Source organism: Salvelinus alpinus, chromosome 30 (assembly GCF_045679555.1).
Source record: "Salvelinus alpinus chromosome 30, SLU_Salpinus.1, whole genome shotgun sequence".
NCBI lineage: Eukaryota > Metazoa > Chordata > Actinopteri > Salmoniformes > Salmonidae > Salvelinus > Salvelinus alpinus.
The window spans coordinates 34939315-34957262 of record NC_092115.1 but is presented as its reverse complement, the minus strand read 5'-3'; the positions used below and the strand labels follow the sequence as shown (position 1 = coordinate 34957262).

The window sequence follows — 17948 nt, the reverse complement described above, 5'->3', positions numbered from 1 at the left end:
GATTGCTACATCAATTTGACTTTTATTAATATGCCTTGAGCTCAACTTTAACATCAGAACCCAAATGATCTTACTCCATTGTAAACAAACCATGTATAGACTTAGAACATGCTTAAATGATCACTGATATTATGGATGGTCAGTCCTTGCATCCATAGTTATGGGGGTGTCAAGTGCTAGTTAAAATACATTTGGGGGGGGTTGAGGTGCCCCTTTAAGTGTTATGAATCTGTATGGCTAGAAGACATTACAATAAAGTGTCTTGCAAGGGGTCAAAGTAGAGCATTTATTTAGAAAAAAGATTTATTGAAGATTCTAGAGGACAAAATTACAGTTAATGTCCCTTGAGCATAACTACAGACCAACAAAAGGAAAGCCTTGACACAAGCCAGGGAGGGGTACATTAAGAGAGGAATAGATGGGGGGGAATGATCTATGTCTCATTGAGGATGTCTGCAATCTTGGGGAAGCCAGCAGCGTTGAGGGCTGTAACCAGACTCTCAACGGTGGCCTGTGTCCCCTCACGGTCCTGCCAGGCCACCAGCAGCAGCTTGGCCTGCATGTCCACATCCTCGCTGTCTGTCTCAATCTCCCGGATCTCTGCTGCCTTTATCTCCAGCTGGCCAGCCAGGGTCTTCCACTGGGCACCCAGCTTGGCTGCTATCTCATCCATCTGCTGGTTGGACACCAGCTTGTTCTGCATGCTCGGACCTGTGGGCACACAAAACGAAGGAATTAATCACGTGATGTTTTTGTAAAATCAAAAAGATGTATAACAAAATAGGGATCTGATCCAGACAATATAGAAAATATTACAACTAACTCATAATATCTAGATCATAAGACTGAAGTCTATATCAAGTTAGAACGCACTGTCGTTGCTCTCCTTGAGTAGGGTGTCACTGTTGTCTTCATCGTCTTCCTCCCCGGTCTTTATCTCCTCAGACGGAAGGTCCTTCTGTGATGACGGGGCAAAGGGATCAATCAAAAGTGAGGTGGAGACATGGACGCCAAGATGACCACCTAAGTCATGAAATGTTTGAGTAGCCATGGTTCCAGACAAGACTTCTCACCGGCAGCTCCTTGGCCAGTTTGATGACCATGCTCTCTAGGTAGTCGGCCAGGCTCTTGAACTGCTGGTTGGTAGGCTGGAAGAAGTGAGGACTCCTCCTGGACAGCAGACGCAGGGCTCGCCATCCATAGTTAGAGTTATGAACCACCCTACGTGACACGGAGGGTGGAGGTTAGTTGAAGAATATCGCACCAGAACACTTTTCTCATGGGAGGATCTTTCTTTACACCATTGGGCAATCATCAGTTCCAATTCACTTGCATACTTGTATTCATTTTCCACCATGTTGGCTGGGTCTGCCTGTTCAATGGCCTCTTCAAAGAAATCCTCCAGAGAAGGCATAAACTCCCTGTGGACAAGACATTTACATTATGTAGGGTCAACAAACAGTTCACTGAAAGAAATTATTTTTGAACTGGGTGAACAACAAGCAAGTTATACACAAAAACCTTCCATGTAGGTATGTGATCTCTGTAAATTTGACCAGCTGCACAGCGACGTATGATCACTCACCTGCTCTCGGACTGACAAGCCGCCATATTGTCGTGGTTCAGATTCCAAAGTCTCGTGAGTTCATCACTGCAAGAAAAACACATGCGTTTTGGCAAAGCCAAGTGCTAGAGAAGCTGAGCTGTGTCACTCGTTACACTTTTCATTAAGACTCCAATGTGAGGGCTAGACATTGTAAATCATCCTACTGGGCATATAAACCGTCCTAAACAAACTATGGTTTTGGAGAACACATGACTAGTCTGTCCCAGTTATCACTGCCATACAGAGGACAGGTTAGAATTGCTACTTACTTCCCCATGAAGACCTTCCTGTCAGGGCCTTTACCCAGGAAATCTTCTGGAGCTTGTCTTTTCCTCGTGGGTCTCTTGGGTTTGTCATCTACTGGTCTGAGGGGGGGGGGGGGGAGAGATACATTTGTATCGTTCATGAGGTTAACGCTGTATATATATTCCTCATTTGAATATATGATATGAGTTTTCAATTTATACTTTGTCTTGACAATGAATATTTTTATAAATATAGGATCATGAGTTTGTTGAATTCTGATTCCATACCTGTCCTTCACAAAGCTTGGGCATCCCTCATTTTTCCACGAGTTCCAGTTCTCCTCTGTGTTTAAGACATGCTGTCAAAATATAAGAGAGGACTTTAAAACTTTCATCGTCATCAATAACCCTTTACCGGTCTCACCTTGACTTGTCAAACAGTTGGCTACATGTTGTGATGTTACTCAGAAAACGTTTGAACTAGCAGGAATTACAAAGATGTCCGGAATACCAGAATATTCAGACTAGTCTTACCTCAACCATGGTGGCAAACTTGTCTCCATCAGGTGGGATCTCTTTGAGAAGCTACATGGAAACAAGTTAGACAGGATAGTACAACATCCCCAACAATGTGCCGTGCCATCTACGGACTAGAGAGAAAAAAACACAGACCTGGTACACCAGTTTGGTGGTCTCCTCCATCCACAAACACTGGTCATCATTCAGGATACAACTGGAGCTGTAGCAACAGACAAATAGTTAGGTAAAACAGCAGTCAAAGAGTATTATGGATTTTACTATGACGTCTTCTGCTAGACAAACTACATTGCATTCAACCTGCCATAGGGTATGATGGAGTGGCACGGGGTCATCTTTTTGGGCCATCTCACCTTTTGAACTTGACCTGTCCCTTGAGGTACTGGAACAGGACAAGGTACTGCAGGAGGATGTGTCGTCTGAAGTTACTGTCACTGAGCTGCAGGTCCATTAGCTAGATGGTCAAAAAGAGACAGCGTATGAGGGGATCCGTTTAAACAAGTCGAGGCACAGAATTGCTGACCTCAAATCACATAATAATGACTTATTAGGGACGCAAGGTGATTTGTAGACCAAGTGACTCTGCACTCTCACTGCAATGTAGTCCATCTCAAACACCCATGCATAGATCTATTCTATTTATTGATTAGGAGGGTGAGATATGCAACCTTCTCGCTGGTGAGGAACTTGGCGAAGTAGACGTGGTCTCCTCCCGCTGTCCTCAGCTCCTCCAGCTTCCTCTTAGAAGCCTGCATGTCGTCCAGCTTGAAGCTCTTAAACACCGCCAACGTCTCATCTGAATACTACAGACAACATACAGAACATTTCCATGAACTCAAACATATTTTCACGGTCTTCTCGAAAGGAACAAACATGGTCAGTGAGTTTTGAACAAGAAACATTTTAAAGCAGTGTCATACTTTTAGTAGATAAAAATTGCCTAAAATTGTTTTAGAAGGTTAGATGGCAGAAGAGTCACCTTGAGGAAAGTAATCCAGGAGAACTTTTCGTAACACTGAACAGGGTTTCTAAAGTAGTCCTGCAGGGTCCAGAACTTCCTGTATAGGTTGTAGTCGATGGGGATGGAACTACGAACAAAGGGAGCAATGTCATAGGTGGAAACTTGTTTAACTTCTTATGGCTGGGAGCAGTATTGAGTAGCTTGGATGAATAAGGTGCCCAGAGTAAACTGCCTGCTACTCAGGCCCAGAAGCTAAGATATGCATATAATTAGTAGATTTGGATAGAAAACACTCTGAAGTCTCTAAAACTGTTTGAATGATGTCTGAGTATAACACAACTCATATGGCAGGCAAAAACCTGAGAAAAAAATCCAACCAGGAAGTGGGAAATCTGAGGTTTGTAGGTTTTCAAGTCTTTGCCTGTCCAATATACAGTGTCTATGGGGTCATATTGCACTTCCTAAGGCTTCCACTAGATGTCAACAGTCTTTAGAACCTTGTTTCAGGCTTCCACTGTGAAGGGGGAGAGAATAAGAGCTGATTGACTAAGAGGTCTGGCAGAATGCCATGAGCTCAGTCAGGCGCACGCCCGTGAGAGGTAGCTGCGTTCCTTTTCATTTCTAAAGACAAAGGAATTGTCCGGTTGAAAATTTATTGAAGATTTATGATAAAAACATCCTAAAGATTGATTCTATACATCGTTTGACATGTTTCTACGAACTGTAATGGAACTTTTTGACTTTGTCTGCCTTGCGCTTCGTGAATTTGTGAACTAAACGGCGAACAAAAAGGACATAAATGATGGACTTTATCTAACAAAGCAAACATTTATTGTGGAACTGGGATTCCTGGGGGGGCATTCTGATGAAGATCATCAAAGGTAAGTGAATGTTTATAATGCTATTTCTGACTTCTGTTGACTCCACAACATGGCGGGTATCTGTATGGCTTGATTTGGTCTCTGAGCGCTGTACTCAGATTATTGCATGGTGTGCTTTTTCCGTAAAGCTTTTTTGAAATCTGACGCAGCGGTTGCATTAAGGAGAAGTTTATCTATAATTCCATGCATAACACTTGTATCTTTTATCAATGTTTATTATGAGTATTTCTGTAAAATGATGTGGATCTCTGCAAAATCACCAGATGTTTTGGAAGCAAAACATTACTGAATATAACGCGCCAATGTAAACTGACATTTTTGGATATAAACATGAACTTTATCGAACAAAACACACATGTATTGTGGAACATGAAGTCCTATGAGTGTCATCTAAAGAAGATCATCAAAGGTTAGTGATAAGTTTTCTCTCTATTTCTGCTTTTTGTGACTCCTCTCTGGCTGGAAAAATGGCTGTGTTTTTCTGTGACTAGGTGCTGACCTAACATAACCGCATGGTATGCTTTCGTCGTAAAGCCTTTTTGAAATCGGACACTGTGGTGCGATTAACAACAAGTTTATCTTTAAAATGGTGTATAATACTTGTATGTTTGAGGAATTTTAATTATGAGATTTCTGTTGTTTGAATTTGGCGCCCTGCACTTTCACTGGCTGTTGTCATATCGATCCCGGTAACGGGATTTCAGCCGTAAGAAGTTTTAAGCAAGCTGCAAAAAAAGATGTTCAACAAAACTTGTCGGCATAGGGCTCTGTGTAATAGCTATGTTCATGAAGAACCACTGATGATTCCAAGCATTGTGATAGATAGAACAAGGACTCATGTTGCTAACCAAGGTGCAGGTGCACCAGGTTCCTCATCTCCCATCTCCCCCTCCTCCACCTCCATCCCATCCTCTTTTTCCTCTGTGGGCTGTAGAATACAACACAGAGTTAGTGTTCAACAGCACACATACAATATCTATGATATCATTCAACAGCTCACACGCTATACTGTATCTTTAGAACAATAAATTCTGGGTGTCTACAATCCTTAGAACAAGGCCTTACCCTTTGGCCTAGAGTGCTTTCCTGCTCGTTTTTGTTGAACACTGTGATGTTGTCGAGATTAAACTGGCTCTGCAAGTTCAGACCTGAAACACACACAGGAACACATAAAAGAACACAAGGGTGGCCACATGTCCACATCCATGATTAAACGTGAATTATCTTCGTTCCTGTAGTGATTTGAGATCCATGTAATCCTCTCACCTGATTTCTCCGACAGGGGGAAGAGACGAGCCAGGAACAGCTGGATCCGCCCACAGAAGACTGTGTTCTGAGACTTGGACAACCTCCTCAAAAGATCTGCAGGGTCAGAAGGTGTTTCATGATGGAATATCTGCACATATCAAGGTAACAACAACAACAAACAAACTTAGTGACTTTATCCTCACCATTACACATCCTTAACAGGTAGTTCTTCCCAGCAGTGTAGAAGGAGTTCTGGAAGTGAGAGGAGAAAGTATTATTGGCATTACTTCCTCAATAACCAAAGGAAAGATCTTCTATAAAAGGAAACGATCACCAAGTACAGGAGTTACATTGAACGTACATTAAGAACGCAGAGAAACACAGACTAAGCTACTCACAGACTTCCACGTGGAGACATTCTCTTCAACAAAGGAGAAGATCTTATCACACTGGTCAAGAGGTAGACAGTCCAGAATATCTCCCAAAAGTAGGAAAGGAGTAGTGGCGGAGCAGATACCTGCATGGACAAGGGACTTTACTACACAATTACTACATCATTTGCTGTCCGACATGTATATCAATTAAATACTAAGGAGGTAGAACAGAGGTAGATGTAACGGTTCTATGAAGTGACGCTCAGCCTCGCTGAGCCTGCTGCTTACCTTCAGTGACTCCATCAATGCTGAGATAGATGAGAGACAGGAAGTCATCGACGAGTGCTTTCTTTTCCACCTGTAGAAGCAGAGAAAGCGAGAATGTTACTCGACTCCAGCTATAGCTCTCACTAATTATTCGTAAAGCATATTGAGCATAAACATGACCATGTACTAGCAGTATACCTATATTAACTGTAGGAACCAAGCAAGATACAAAATGGATAAGGCCAAATCCCAACATTATATTGACACCGTTAATGACAACTTACACCAGCCTCAGAAACAGTGGAACTTTTTTAAAAGGACATTGGCTCAAAAACTCCCCATAAGGTAAAATCCTGTAGTATTGGCCTGGATATTGATGATGTTTTATGTTATGACCAGGCAAAGGTTGCTAATTATTTTACCACCATAGCCTCATCTCTGTTTAAGAAGTTACCCACCTGCTCTGGACACTCTGGCCAGCCTTTCATAAACAACTTTTACCATAGCAAAGGTATCACAAATGATTTGTTTTAGCTTTGCATGGTAACAGAGGACAAAGTTTCCAATCGACTACACGTAATGAGCACAAACAAATGAACTGGGCTGGATAACCTTCCTGCAAGATTCATAAAGGATAGTGCTTGTGTCACTGCTAAAATGATAACACATATTGTAAACCTTTCTATTAGTAGTGGTACATTTCCCAAGGATCTCAAAACAGCCCGGGTGGTTCCACTCCACAAGAAGAGCATTTGGACAAATGTAGGAAACTACAGGCCTGTGTCTATCCTCAGCACCTTATCCAAAGTTGTTGAGAGATTAGTTTTTAATCAACTTGAGGGATACCTTCTTGAGCAAAAACTTCTTCATGAACTACAATCTGGCTTTAGAACAGCTCATTCCACTGATACTTGCCTTATCCACCTTTTTGACCACATTAAGCAGGAAAGTGAGAAGGGGAACTATACAGGTATGGTCATGTTAGACTAACAGAAAGCTTTTGACACTGTGGACCATGATTTTCTCCTGCTGAAACTGAAATGCATGGGTCTACATTATGTAGCAGTGAATTAGTTTAGGTCTTATCTGACCAACAGAACACAAGTATGTAATGGTCCCGTGTGGCTCAGTTGGTAGAGCATGGCGCTTGCAACGCCAGGGTTGTGGGTTCATTCCCCACGGGGGGACCAGGATGAATATGTATGAACTTTCCAATTTGTAAGTCGCTCTGGATAAGAGCGTCAGCTAAATGACTTAAATGTAAATGTAAATGTAATGTTGGTGATGTTCTGTCAGAGGCCAAAGAAATATCCTGTGGAGTACCGCAGGGATCAATTTTAGGGCCTCTCTTATATACGTTAATGATATGCCAGATACAGTAAAGTGCAAACTCTTGCTTTATGCTGATGATTCAGCCATATGGGTATCAGGGAAGGTTATAAACTCAGAAACAACAAAAAAAGTCCCTTTTTCAGGACCCTGTCTTTCAAAGATAATTCGTAAAAATCCAAATAACTTCACAGATCTTCATTGTAAAGGGTTTAAACACCGTTTCTCATACTTGTTCAATCAACCATAAACAATTAATGAACATGCACCTGTAGAACGGTCGTTAAGACACTATCAGCTTACAGACAGTAGGCAATTAAGGTCACAGTTATGAAAACTTAGGACACTAAAGAGGCCTTTCTACTGACTCTGAAAAACACAAAAAGAAAGATGCCCAGGGTCCCTGCTTATCTGCGTGAACGTGCCTTAGGCATGCTGCAAGGAGGCATGAAGACTGCAGATGTGGCCAGGGCAATAAATTGCAATGTCCGTACTGTGAGACGCATAAGACAGTGCTACAGGGAGACAGGACGGACAGCTGATCGTCCTCGCAGTGACAGACCACGTGTAACACTTGCACAGGATCGGTACATCCGAACATCACACCTGCGGGACAGGTACAGGATGGCAACAACAACTGCCCGAGTTACACCAGGAACGCACAATCCCTCCATCAGTGCTCAGACTGTCCGCAATAGGCTGAGAGAGGCTGGACTGAGTGCTTGTAGGCCTGTTGTAAGGCAGGTCCTCACCAGGCATCACCGGCAACAACGTCGCCTATGGGCACAAACCCACCGTCGCTGGACCAGACTGGCAAAAAGTGCTCTTCACTGACGATTCGCGGTTTTGTCTCACCAGGGGTGAGGGTCGGATTCGCATTTATCATTGAAGAATGAGCATTATACCGAGGCCTGTACTCTGGAGCGGGATTGATTTGGAGGTGGAGGGTCCGTCATGGTCTGGGGCGGTGTGTCACCGCATCATCAGACCGAGCTTGTCATCGCAGGCAATCTCAACACTGTGCGTTACAGGGAAGACATCCTCCTCCCTCATGTGGTACCCTTCCTGCAGGCTCATCCTGACATGATCCTCCAGCATGACAATGCCACCAGCCATACTGCTCGTTCTGTGCGTGATTTCCTGCAAGAATGTCAGTGTTCTGCCATGGCCAGCGAAGATCCCGGATCTAAATCCCATTGAGCACGTCTGGGACCTGTTGGATCGGAGGGTGAGGACTAGGGCCATTCCCCCCAGAAATGTCCAGGAACTTGCAGGTGCCTTGGTGGAAGAGTGGGGTAACATCTCACAGCAAGAACTGGCAAATCTGGTGCAGTCCATGAGGAGGAGATGCACTGCAGTACTTAATGTAGCTGGTACCGACTGTTACTTTTGACCCCCCTTTTGTTCAGGGACACATTATTCCATTTCTGTTAGTCACATGTCTGTGGAACTTGTTCAGTTTCTGTCTCAGTTGTTGAATCTTGTTATGGTCATACAAATATTTACACATGTTAAGTTTGCTGAAAATAAACACAGTTGACAGTGAGAGGACGTTTCTTTTTTTGCTGAGTTTAGTTTACATAGAGACCCTGAGTAAGGAATTCCATTTCATTAGAGATTGGTTGCCTGACAACGAATTGTCACTACATTTGGGAAAAACTTAGATTTCCTAGGGCTGACATGGTAACGGTAAACTGTGCAGGCAAGGAGATTGAATCTAAAACAAGTGCATCTTGGTGTCCCTAGATCAATCCCTTTCTGGAGACCTGATTGCTGCTAAAATTCTTTCTAAAATAGCAAACATAGACATTTTTATATCGTAACACTAGATATTTTAACATTAAAGTTAAGAAACTGCTTGTCTCAACCTTTATTCTGTCTCATTTTGATTATGCCTTCTCTGCTTGGTATAGTGGGCTTTCAAAAAAGCTGAAAAAGAGAATGCAGGTCATGCAAAATAATGTTATCAGGTATATGCTGAATGTCTCCCCTAGGACCCACATAGGGATACAGGAGTTCTGGGAGATGGGCTTGTTGCCTTTGGAGTCCAGAGTGGACCAATTTAAACTTAAATTGGTCCACTCTGGACACCTTAAAATGATTATATGAAAAACCACACCGATATGGTATATAACCAACACAGTTACAATACCAGATCTAGTGTTATGTCTTGTAAAATCCCAATAGTAAACAGTACTGCGAGGAGCATGTTTTTCCATACAGGCATTTGTCGCTGGAATAGCTTTCCCTTCGAGATCAAGCAAACAAAAAGTAAAAAAATAGCAACATTTTTCATTTGGACAAGGTTGTTTAAGTAAGAGAAATCACTCCACTGCCCCTTGTGCCCCTACTGCTGGTCAGGTGTATTTATTTGAAGGATCGTTATGATGTTCAATTAATAGATTGTTTTAATGTGAAATTAATATGGTTTATTTTCAAGGTTAGGGAGAAGTGCAGTGAATAGTGGCACTTTTTTGGATGTCTATATAAATGAATGTATTTATGGTTGTTTGTAATTTTGTCTCCTCTTTTAAATCATTATGTGTTATTGATTTCATCATCGAGGACCACTTTGGAAGCAAGCGTTTTAATTAATACTTTCAAGTGATATCCTCTGGGTCCACATTGTGCATTTTGTTGTATATGTCTGTTGCCCAAAATGTATTCAATTAAATTCAATATACTACAGATAAAATACACTTTCAACTTACAATCTGCTCCTCCAGGACCTGCCTTAGAGCTTGGTCAAGGGTGGTCTTCTTCTCTGTCTCACTGTGGAGAGACAAGCAGGCAGGCACGGTCATGAGGTGGGCAGAAGAGGCATAGCCTAGAGATCATTTAATTAATATAGTCCGTTAGCTAGCTAACGTTTGTATTTACTTAACGTACTTTCCAGTGATCTGGTTGAATGCGTTTATCAAAGGTTTGCTGGTTTTGTTGTCCAACGCACTTCTGGTTGCGGCCTAGGTGAGAGATAGAACAAATCAACAAAGAATACTAGTTTAGTATTCTTTGAGACTACACATAATCTGCAAACGTTATCTAGCTAGCTAGCAAGCTAGACAGTTAGATAACGCGTGGCTAATGTAATGAATCATGCTTGGCTTGCAAAGTTATTGTAAGCGTTTCTAAAAAGATGTGATAAACAATTTCATTTAAGCATAGAAGAGATTCTGAAATACACCATATTGAAGACAAGTTCTTACAGTAAATGTATCTTTTGCATCGTTGAAGTTGAATAAGATCGGAGGAGACATAGCTATTTCCTCACAATAAGCGTGACCCCGACGGAAGTTTTAGATCCGGTTCAAATTGGGTGCATTCAGGATGGCAACATTGAAACGCAGGGTTCAAAAAGTAATGTTACAGTTATGTAACATAAATACAATTTACTTCTTGAGTCTTCTGCTCCACCGGTTTTTAGATTTTGTGACGTATGCTTGTCAAAGTTTACTAGGAAGATCATCATAAACACAGGTATAAATTGAAAACCATCGTCAACTCACTGTTAAAAACGAGGCACAGGCATTGCAAAATCCAATCCATTGCTGGCCTTTGTGCAAAAACGTTGTTTTATAACCAGTTCAACAGGGATGATTTATCGTGTATTCCCTGGATGTTAATTGTAATTAATAGCCTACTTATTGATGGATGTGTAGTTTTACATGAGGCCAGATGATGGCACTATACACCTTGGTTCTAAAATTTAACAACCATTACATGCGCGTGCTCTCAGTGAGTGCAGTCTCATTGTCTGAATGAGTGCATGTTCTGCCCTCTGTCAGGCTGTAATCTATGACAGGATGACCTCAAATTATTTGAATTCAACCCTAGGAACATTGTCCCCATCTCCCAGTCCTCAGACCGCACATTTCCTGATATTTTAGATAATCTCAAGTCTTTTGAAAGCTTTTACTCCCCTGTATTGCCCCTGCCATTGTGTGAAGAAAAAGATAACCCCGTAATAATCTGTCCAATGGTCAAGCCAAGCTGACGTGCGATGTTAGATACTCTGAGGCCTGTTACCATGCCTCCAAAAGGATGTTGACAGAAACCAAATAGATAAGGAGAATTTGTACATTGCATTGCCACACTGGACTACAGGTTGGTGTGTAGCCTGTAAAGTATTTGTTCGAATGTGTGTGCGTGCTAATGTGTGTCTCTCAGATGAATTATGTGTTCTCTGAAGTAAAGACAACTGTTTCTGTGTGCAACTTTTAGTCAGCTCCGGTATGCAGTTGGCAGGGCCTTCTGGAGAGAATGGGCTAAGTGGACATTAACATTAATCAGCTGTTATAAAAGTAACACTTCAGTGGAATTTCTAGCTTCTTTTTACCACCATCTTCAGTGTTGTGTTTTTGCAAGAAAGTTTATTGTCGTTTCAAAACGAGCCAGTGCTTTTGTCAGATTGATCCTCTCTATGGAATGTACTTAGGTTCAGTGACATGAGTCAATGCTATGATTTCATTGTTGTATAATATTTGTTTTAGAAATAATGTAATTGGAAGCATGGTCCAGGTATGACATAACATGGTCCAGGTATGACATGACATGGTTCAGGTATGACATGACATGGTCCAGGTATGACCTGACATGGTCCAGGTATGACATGACATGGTCCAGGTATGACATGACATGGTCCAGGTATGACATGACATGGTCCAGGTATGACATGACATGGTCCAGGTATGACATGGCATGGTCCAGGTATGACATGACATGGTCCAGGTATGACCTGGCATGGTCCAGGCATGACATGACATGGTCCAGGTATGACTTGACATGGTCCAGGTATGACGTGACATGGTCCAGGTATGACATTATATGGTCCAGGTATGACATGACATGGTCCAAGTATGACATGACATGGTCCAAGTATGACTTGACATGGTCCAAGTATGACATGACATGGTCCAAGTATGACTTGACATAGTCCAGGTATGACATGACATGGTCCAGGTATGACATGACATGGTCCAGGTATGACATGGTCCAAGTATGTCTCCAACTCCTGAAGTTTGCAGTTGTGTCTACAAAACACCCTTAAGTGTGTGAACATTACTGTATTTATACAAAATAGCTGGAGTGCGTCTTTAATCATTAACTTCTGATATGATCAATATGAAAATTTTGCTGTTAGGTGTGGGACATTTGACAATTGTTGTTGCATAGCTAATTTGTAGTTGGGTCTGGTACTTTGTATAACCTGACCAACATTCTATAGTTGGATGTATTCATATTGTAGCCTCCATATTTGCTCTCAGCACAAGAGGCATGTTTGATGCAAGAGTCCAGTATGCTGATGTGTTTAACAGACTAGGAACATTTAGTTGGGTTTCTGCAGTGCAGCACATTTAGAAAATGAGAGACACTTATAACTGAACTTTGGGTGTTAGGGTGCTTCTGTTTGAGCAACAAAACTGTAAACGGTGGATCAGGAGGTGTTGATATCTCACCGAGGAGAAAAGGCTAAGAAACGAATCACTCTGCTTGTGTGGCTGGGAAAGAGGGCAAATTTAGGGGGCCTCCAAAGAGGCTGAAAATATGAGTCCCAACTACAAAAGACTATTCTTTTTTTTCTGAAAGTAAGAAAAGCTATTCAAGAATTGACTCCATTTTTCTGGATTCAAAAATGTATGATATATAGACATCGAATCATTCTCTGTTTAATTACACCAATAGAAAATACACTTAGCGACAGAGTTTTGAGAATGAACAGAGCACATTTTCTGGAACCAAAACGTATTAAATACAGAAACTAAACATTTTAAACCTTTACCATTACAAATGTAGACAGAGGACAGAGAAAAGCTAACCCCCGATATAATTTGGGATGCCTTTAATGCGATATATAACTTTTGAAGAGAGCCAACAACTACAGGTTTAACTCAGATAAAGCATATTACTTAATGGAAAATAAACCTGGTAAATATCTCGCAGCTCTCACAAAATGAATACATGCTAAACCAATTATAATTTTTAAAGATAAAGATACAAAAGCGGTAAGGAAAAACAATGTGATTAATGACAACTTGAAAATCTTCTATGAAAATCGATATCAATCAAATTTTAACAGTTGGATGGTTCCTATAGCCTTCTTAGACTCAACAACTCTGAAGCAATTATCAGCAGACAAAAAATAATCACTAAAAAAAGAGATCACCTAAGAATAAATATTAGATACTGTTAGATACATTTACACAGAGAAAAGCAACAGGAATGGATTGCTTTCCCATAGAATTCTATTCAACATTTTGGGACACTGTAGCCCCCCTATTAATGACAATTTAGCATTAATACTGGAGTGATAGATGTGCAGATGATGATGTGTAAGTAGAGATACTGGGGTGCAAAAGAGCAAGAGGGTAAGTAATAATATGGGGATGAGGTAGTTGGGTGTGCTATTTACAGATTGGCTGTGTACAGGTACAATGATCGGTAAGCTGCTCTGACAGCTGATGCTTAAAGTTAGAGAGGGAGATATAAGACTCCAGCTTCAGAGATTTTTGTAAATCGTTCCAGTCATTGTCAGCAGAGAACTGGAAGGAAAGGCGGCCAAAGTACGTGTTGGCTTTGGGGATTGACAGTGCAATATACCTGCTTGAGCGTTTGCTACGAGTGGGTGTTTCTATGGTGACCAGTGAGCTGAGATAAGGCGGATAGTTAAAATAGTTAAGAACACTATAACAATATGGAAGAAAATGAAACGTATTCTACAAGAAGCAATATCACCCCCTAAAAACATAACCTTATGGAACAATCATTGGATAGCTTTTCAGAATTTACCTATAAATGGATCCACATGGAAAACTAAAGGCATAGAAACCAAAAATGACTTGGTAACAGGAAATACATTTATTTCCATGACAGAATTAAAAATATATTTTGGACTGACCAATGTAGAGTTTCAAATACATGCACCTTAAAAGTTACATATCACAAAACTTAGATTGGAAATCTTTTAGCAACCTTGAGGGAATCCTATTTGAGTCAGAAAAGGATGTTCATATGATAGGTAAGATATATAAAACCTTGCAGAGAGCATATCCAACTGACAATCTCTGAGAAAAAAATATGACCTATTGGAACCAAGACTTAAAAATAACTAATATTGGCACAAGATGGAGGGAAAGTTGGAGCATAACTAATGCAATTACAGTTAACGAAAATATACGCTTAATCCGGTATAAACCAATGTATAGAATGTATTATACAAGTGACAAAATTCACAAATTCTACTGCACAACAGCAGAGTCATGTCTTAATTGTAAAACTAACAACGATTCAATAATCCATGCTTTCTGGAAATGCTATAACGTCCAAAGTTATGGGAGGAGCTAGAAAGACGGCTGTCAGAAGTGTTACAATGTAAATGTACTTTTAATCTGTCTGTCTGCATATTTCAAGACATGACATACTGTATGGGGGTGTAGTGAGATACACAATGGGCTGGACCATTCTCTTATCTCTCATTTTGAAAAAAACATATATTAAAAACTTGGAAATCAATTAACCTGCCATCATTAACACAATGGATAAATCAAATGATTTATTGTTTAAATATTGAAATAGCATGGGCGACCGAGAAAAACAAATTGGTCAAATTTAAGGCCATGTGGCTATTTATAATGCAGACACTAGGGATGGGGGTGTGAGCATGTGGGTCTGGGCAGAGTAGATGTAGTCATATGTGTATGTTTCTATTTGGTGTGAAATGTCTAAAAGAAAACATACAAATAAAAAAATATTAAGTCATGACTGCTTGACTCAGCAGTTGAGTGGCACCTCGTTCCTCCTAGATTTCTCTTCTTTCGCCCCCTTCGTCACAGATGATAACCATGGCCAAATTAACTTCACCTCCAACTTCAAAACAATTACTAGGTTACATACCTCAGCAGTGTCGCTCCCCCATCTGCCACAGCGGGTTCTGACCGTTTACCAGTAACTGATGAGAAGCAGAGAGGGAGGGAATGCGTCAAGTCTCTCTGGGGTCACAGATAAGGGCTCGACATTGCTCAGCACCGTTAATGTGGACATCGGGTGGTGGTGCATGTGTCTGCTGGAGGACACAGATTAGAAATAAACAGTTGGGATATTATGGAGAGGGTATGACAAGGCCGAGGCTAAGCACTACTAATGAATACTGCTGTTTGAACCAGGTAATGTCTCAATGCACAGGGTCAAAGATAGAGGGAATGTCCTATACGGATGTATTTATATATGCATTTATATACAATTCAATATGGTAGGAATAAGTGACAAATAATTTATGCAATTTAGCAGACACTTTTATTGAAAGCAACTTACAGAAATGGTTTACGTATGGGTTACCCCAGCAGGAATCGAACCTGGCGAACCTTGGCGTCACAAGCGCCATGTTCTACTGACTGAGCCACACAGACCTACAAAAGGGAATATGGAAGGATCTAGGCCACACGATCAGTGGCGACCCGTCATTCAGGGCAGGTGGGGCGGAGCCGCACCTGTTTTGAGCCCCACATATTTAGCATGTTTTTTTTTTTTAAACAACAGTTTTTGTGTGTTGTGTTGTGGCTTTGCTGGCATGCATCAAATCTTTTTGTTGTTGTTGCCCCACCAATATTTACGTGCTAAAATCGCCACTGCACAGGACACAGTCAGAGCTCCACAGTAGAATCACTAAATCCCTATCCATCCATCCATTTAATGTATCTACCCAGCCTTCAAATGATGATGACCTCTACATGAGTCAAATAACATGATGAGACACATTCTATCACACACAATAACAAAAAGTGCATTGTTCATGCCGTGGAGGGCAAACATCAAAACAGAAGCCCAACACAATGCAATGACCTCAGAAGTTGAACACACAAAGGAAGTAGGGACTATTAGGCCCTTCACATGGCACGGGACAGGAAGATGCTTCCGTCAGACAGAACAGAGGCATAGAGGCTGAATGTATTAACTTGAGCGGACCAGCACATCTCCACTACCATACTAGCACAATTAATATAAGCTACAGCATTGAATCGTTGAATCGTTTGAAACACGTCCAAATGATTCTTTGAGACAGAGGATAGCGAGTAGTGATACTACTAGGTAAGGGTTCTCTGCTCCCTTCGCAGTAGTGGTTGATATTCCATGCGCTAGTTGGCCTCAGTGAGTGCATTTACTGCAATCACAAGAACCGAGACAAAGGAGCAGCAGGGACTCGCTTGAACTTTTTTTTGTGATCTACATTTGATTGATTTAGCAAATACAGAATAACCAAGGCTTTTCAACTTCATTGGCTTACAAACAATTGTGTACAAAACATGCTTTACAATTAACCTTATCTAATACAAACGTTTTATGTTGTTTGTTTGCAGATCACTGTCTGATATAACTTGATTATTGCCACATTTTCTGGTATCAAAGATGGTAAGCTATGAATGTGACTTTTTGAGAACCAGGTAATGCATGTATCAAGCGTGTCGAGGGGAAGAACACAATACACCTTCTACTGGAAGCATCTGTCGCTATGGGCCAACCTGACAACTTCAGAGATAGATTTAGCTGGAACACTTAAAATGAACCTCTCCAACCTGCTCCAACCTTCAACCTGTGTGTGTTTGTGTGTCTTTCGGAGGGGTTCGGATCAAAGCTGTACATGAATTTGAGTCCATTTGAGGTTGCCATGTATGATAACTAAACATGATCAAACATGATCAAATGGTTATTTTGTCCCTTGCAGTAACACAGAAGTAATATATATATATATACAAAAGTATGTGGACACCCCTTCAAATTAGTGGATTTGGCTATTTCTGCCACAACCGTTGCTGACAGGTGTATAAAATCGAGCACACAGCCATTCACTCTCCATAGACATTGGCAGTAAAATGGCCTTACTGAAGAGCTCAGTGACTTTCAATGTGACACCGTCACAGGTTGCCACCTTTCCAACAAGTCAGTTCGTAACATTTCTGCCCTGCTAGAGCTCCCCGGGTCAACTATAAGTGCTGTTATTGTGAAGTGGAAATGTCTACAAGCAACAACGGCTCAGCCGCAAAATAGTAGGCCACACAAGCGCACAGAACAAGACTGCTGAGTGCTGAAGCGCATAGCATGTAAAAATTGTCTGTCCTTGGTTGCAACACTCACTACCGAGTTCAAAATTGCCTCCTCTGGAAGCAACATCAGCACAAGAAGTGATCGTCGGCAGCTTCATGAAATAGGTCTCCATGGCCGAGCAGCCGAACACAAGCCAAAGATCACCATGCGCAATGCCAAGCGTCGGCTGGAGTGGTGTAAAGCTCTCCGCCATTGGACTCTGGAGCAGTGGAAACAAATTCTTTGGAGTGATGATTCCCGCTTCATCATCTGGCAGCCTGACGGACGAATCTGGGTTTGGCGGATGCCAGGAGAACGCTACCTGCCCCAATGCATAGTGCTAACTGTAAACTTTGGTGTTGGAGGAATAATGGTCGGGGGTTGTTTTTCATGGTTCATGGTTCGGGCTAGGCCCCTTAGTTCCAG

The 17948-nt window shown here is 41.5% G+C and overlaps 1 protein-coding gene across 1 annotated transcript; it reads right to left on the bottom strand.

The window, feature by feature from the left end:
• Positions 1-272: 272 nt before the first annotated feature.
• Positions 273-10807, bottom strand: thoc1 (THO complex 1). Its single transcript, XM_071376594.1, has 21 exons — positions 10655-10807; positions 10338-10411; positions 10160-10220; positions 6141-6210; positions 5877-5995; positions 5682-5730; positions 5497-5592; positions 5296-5378; positions 5079-5158; positions 3368-3476; positions 3057-3191; positions 2742-2842; positions 2524-2590; positions 2386-2436; positions 2140-2210; positions 1876-1971; positions 1586-1651; positions 1338-1421; positions 1074-1221; positions 874-958; positions 273-711 (listed from the first exon to the last, which is right to left on the bottom strand). Exons 1-21 carry the CDS (start codon positions 10703-10705, stop codon positions 434-436), a joined length of 1974 nt encoding a protein of 657 aa, XP_071232695.1. The 5' UTR covers positions 10706-10807; the 3' UTR covers positions 273-433.
• Positions 10808-17948: the final 7141 nt, after the last annotated feature.

Excerpts from the sequence above, each read along its gene's own strand:
- thoc1 (XM_071376594.1), bottom strand. The coding sequence starts at position 10,705 with ATGTCTCCTCCGATCTTATTCAACTTCAACGATGCAAAAGATACATTT. Across the intron at positions 1,222-1,337 it reads ATGGTGGAAAATGAATACAA|GGTGGTTCATAACTCTAACT; the intron begins GTATGCAAGTGA and ends CGTGTCACGTAG. Across the intron at positions 959-1,073 it reads AACTGGCCAAGGAGCTGCCG|AAGGACCTTCCGTCTGAGGA; the intron begins GTGAGAAGTCTT and ends CCGTCATCACAG.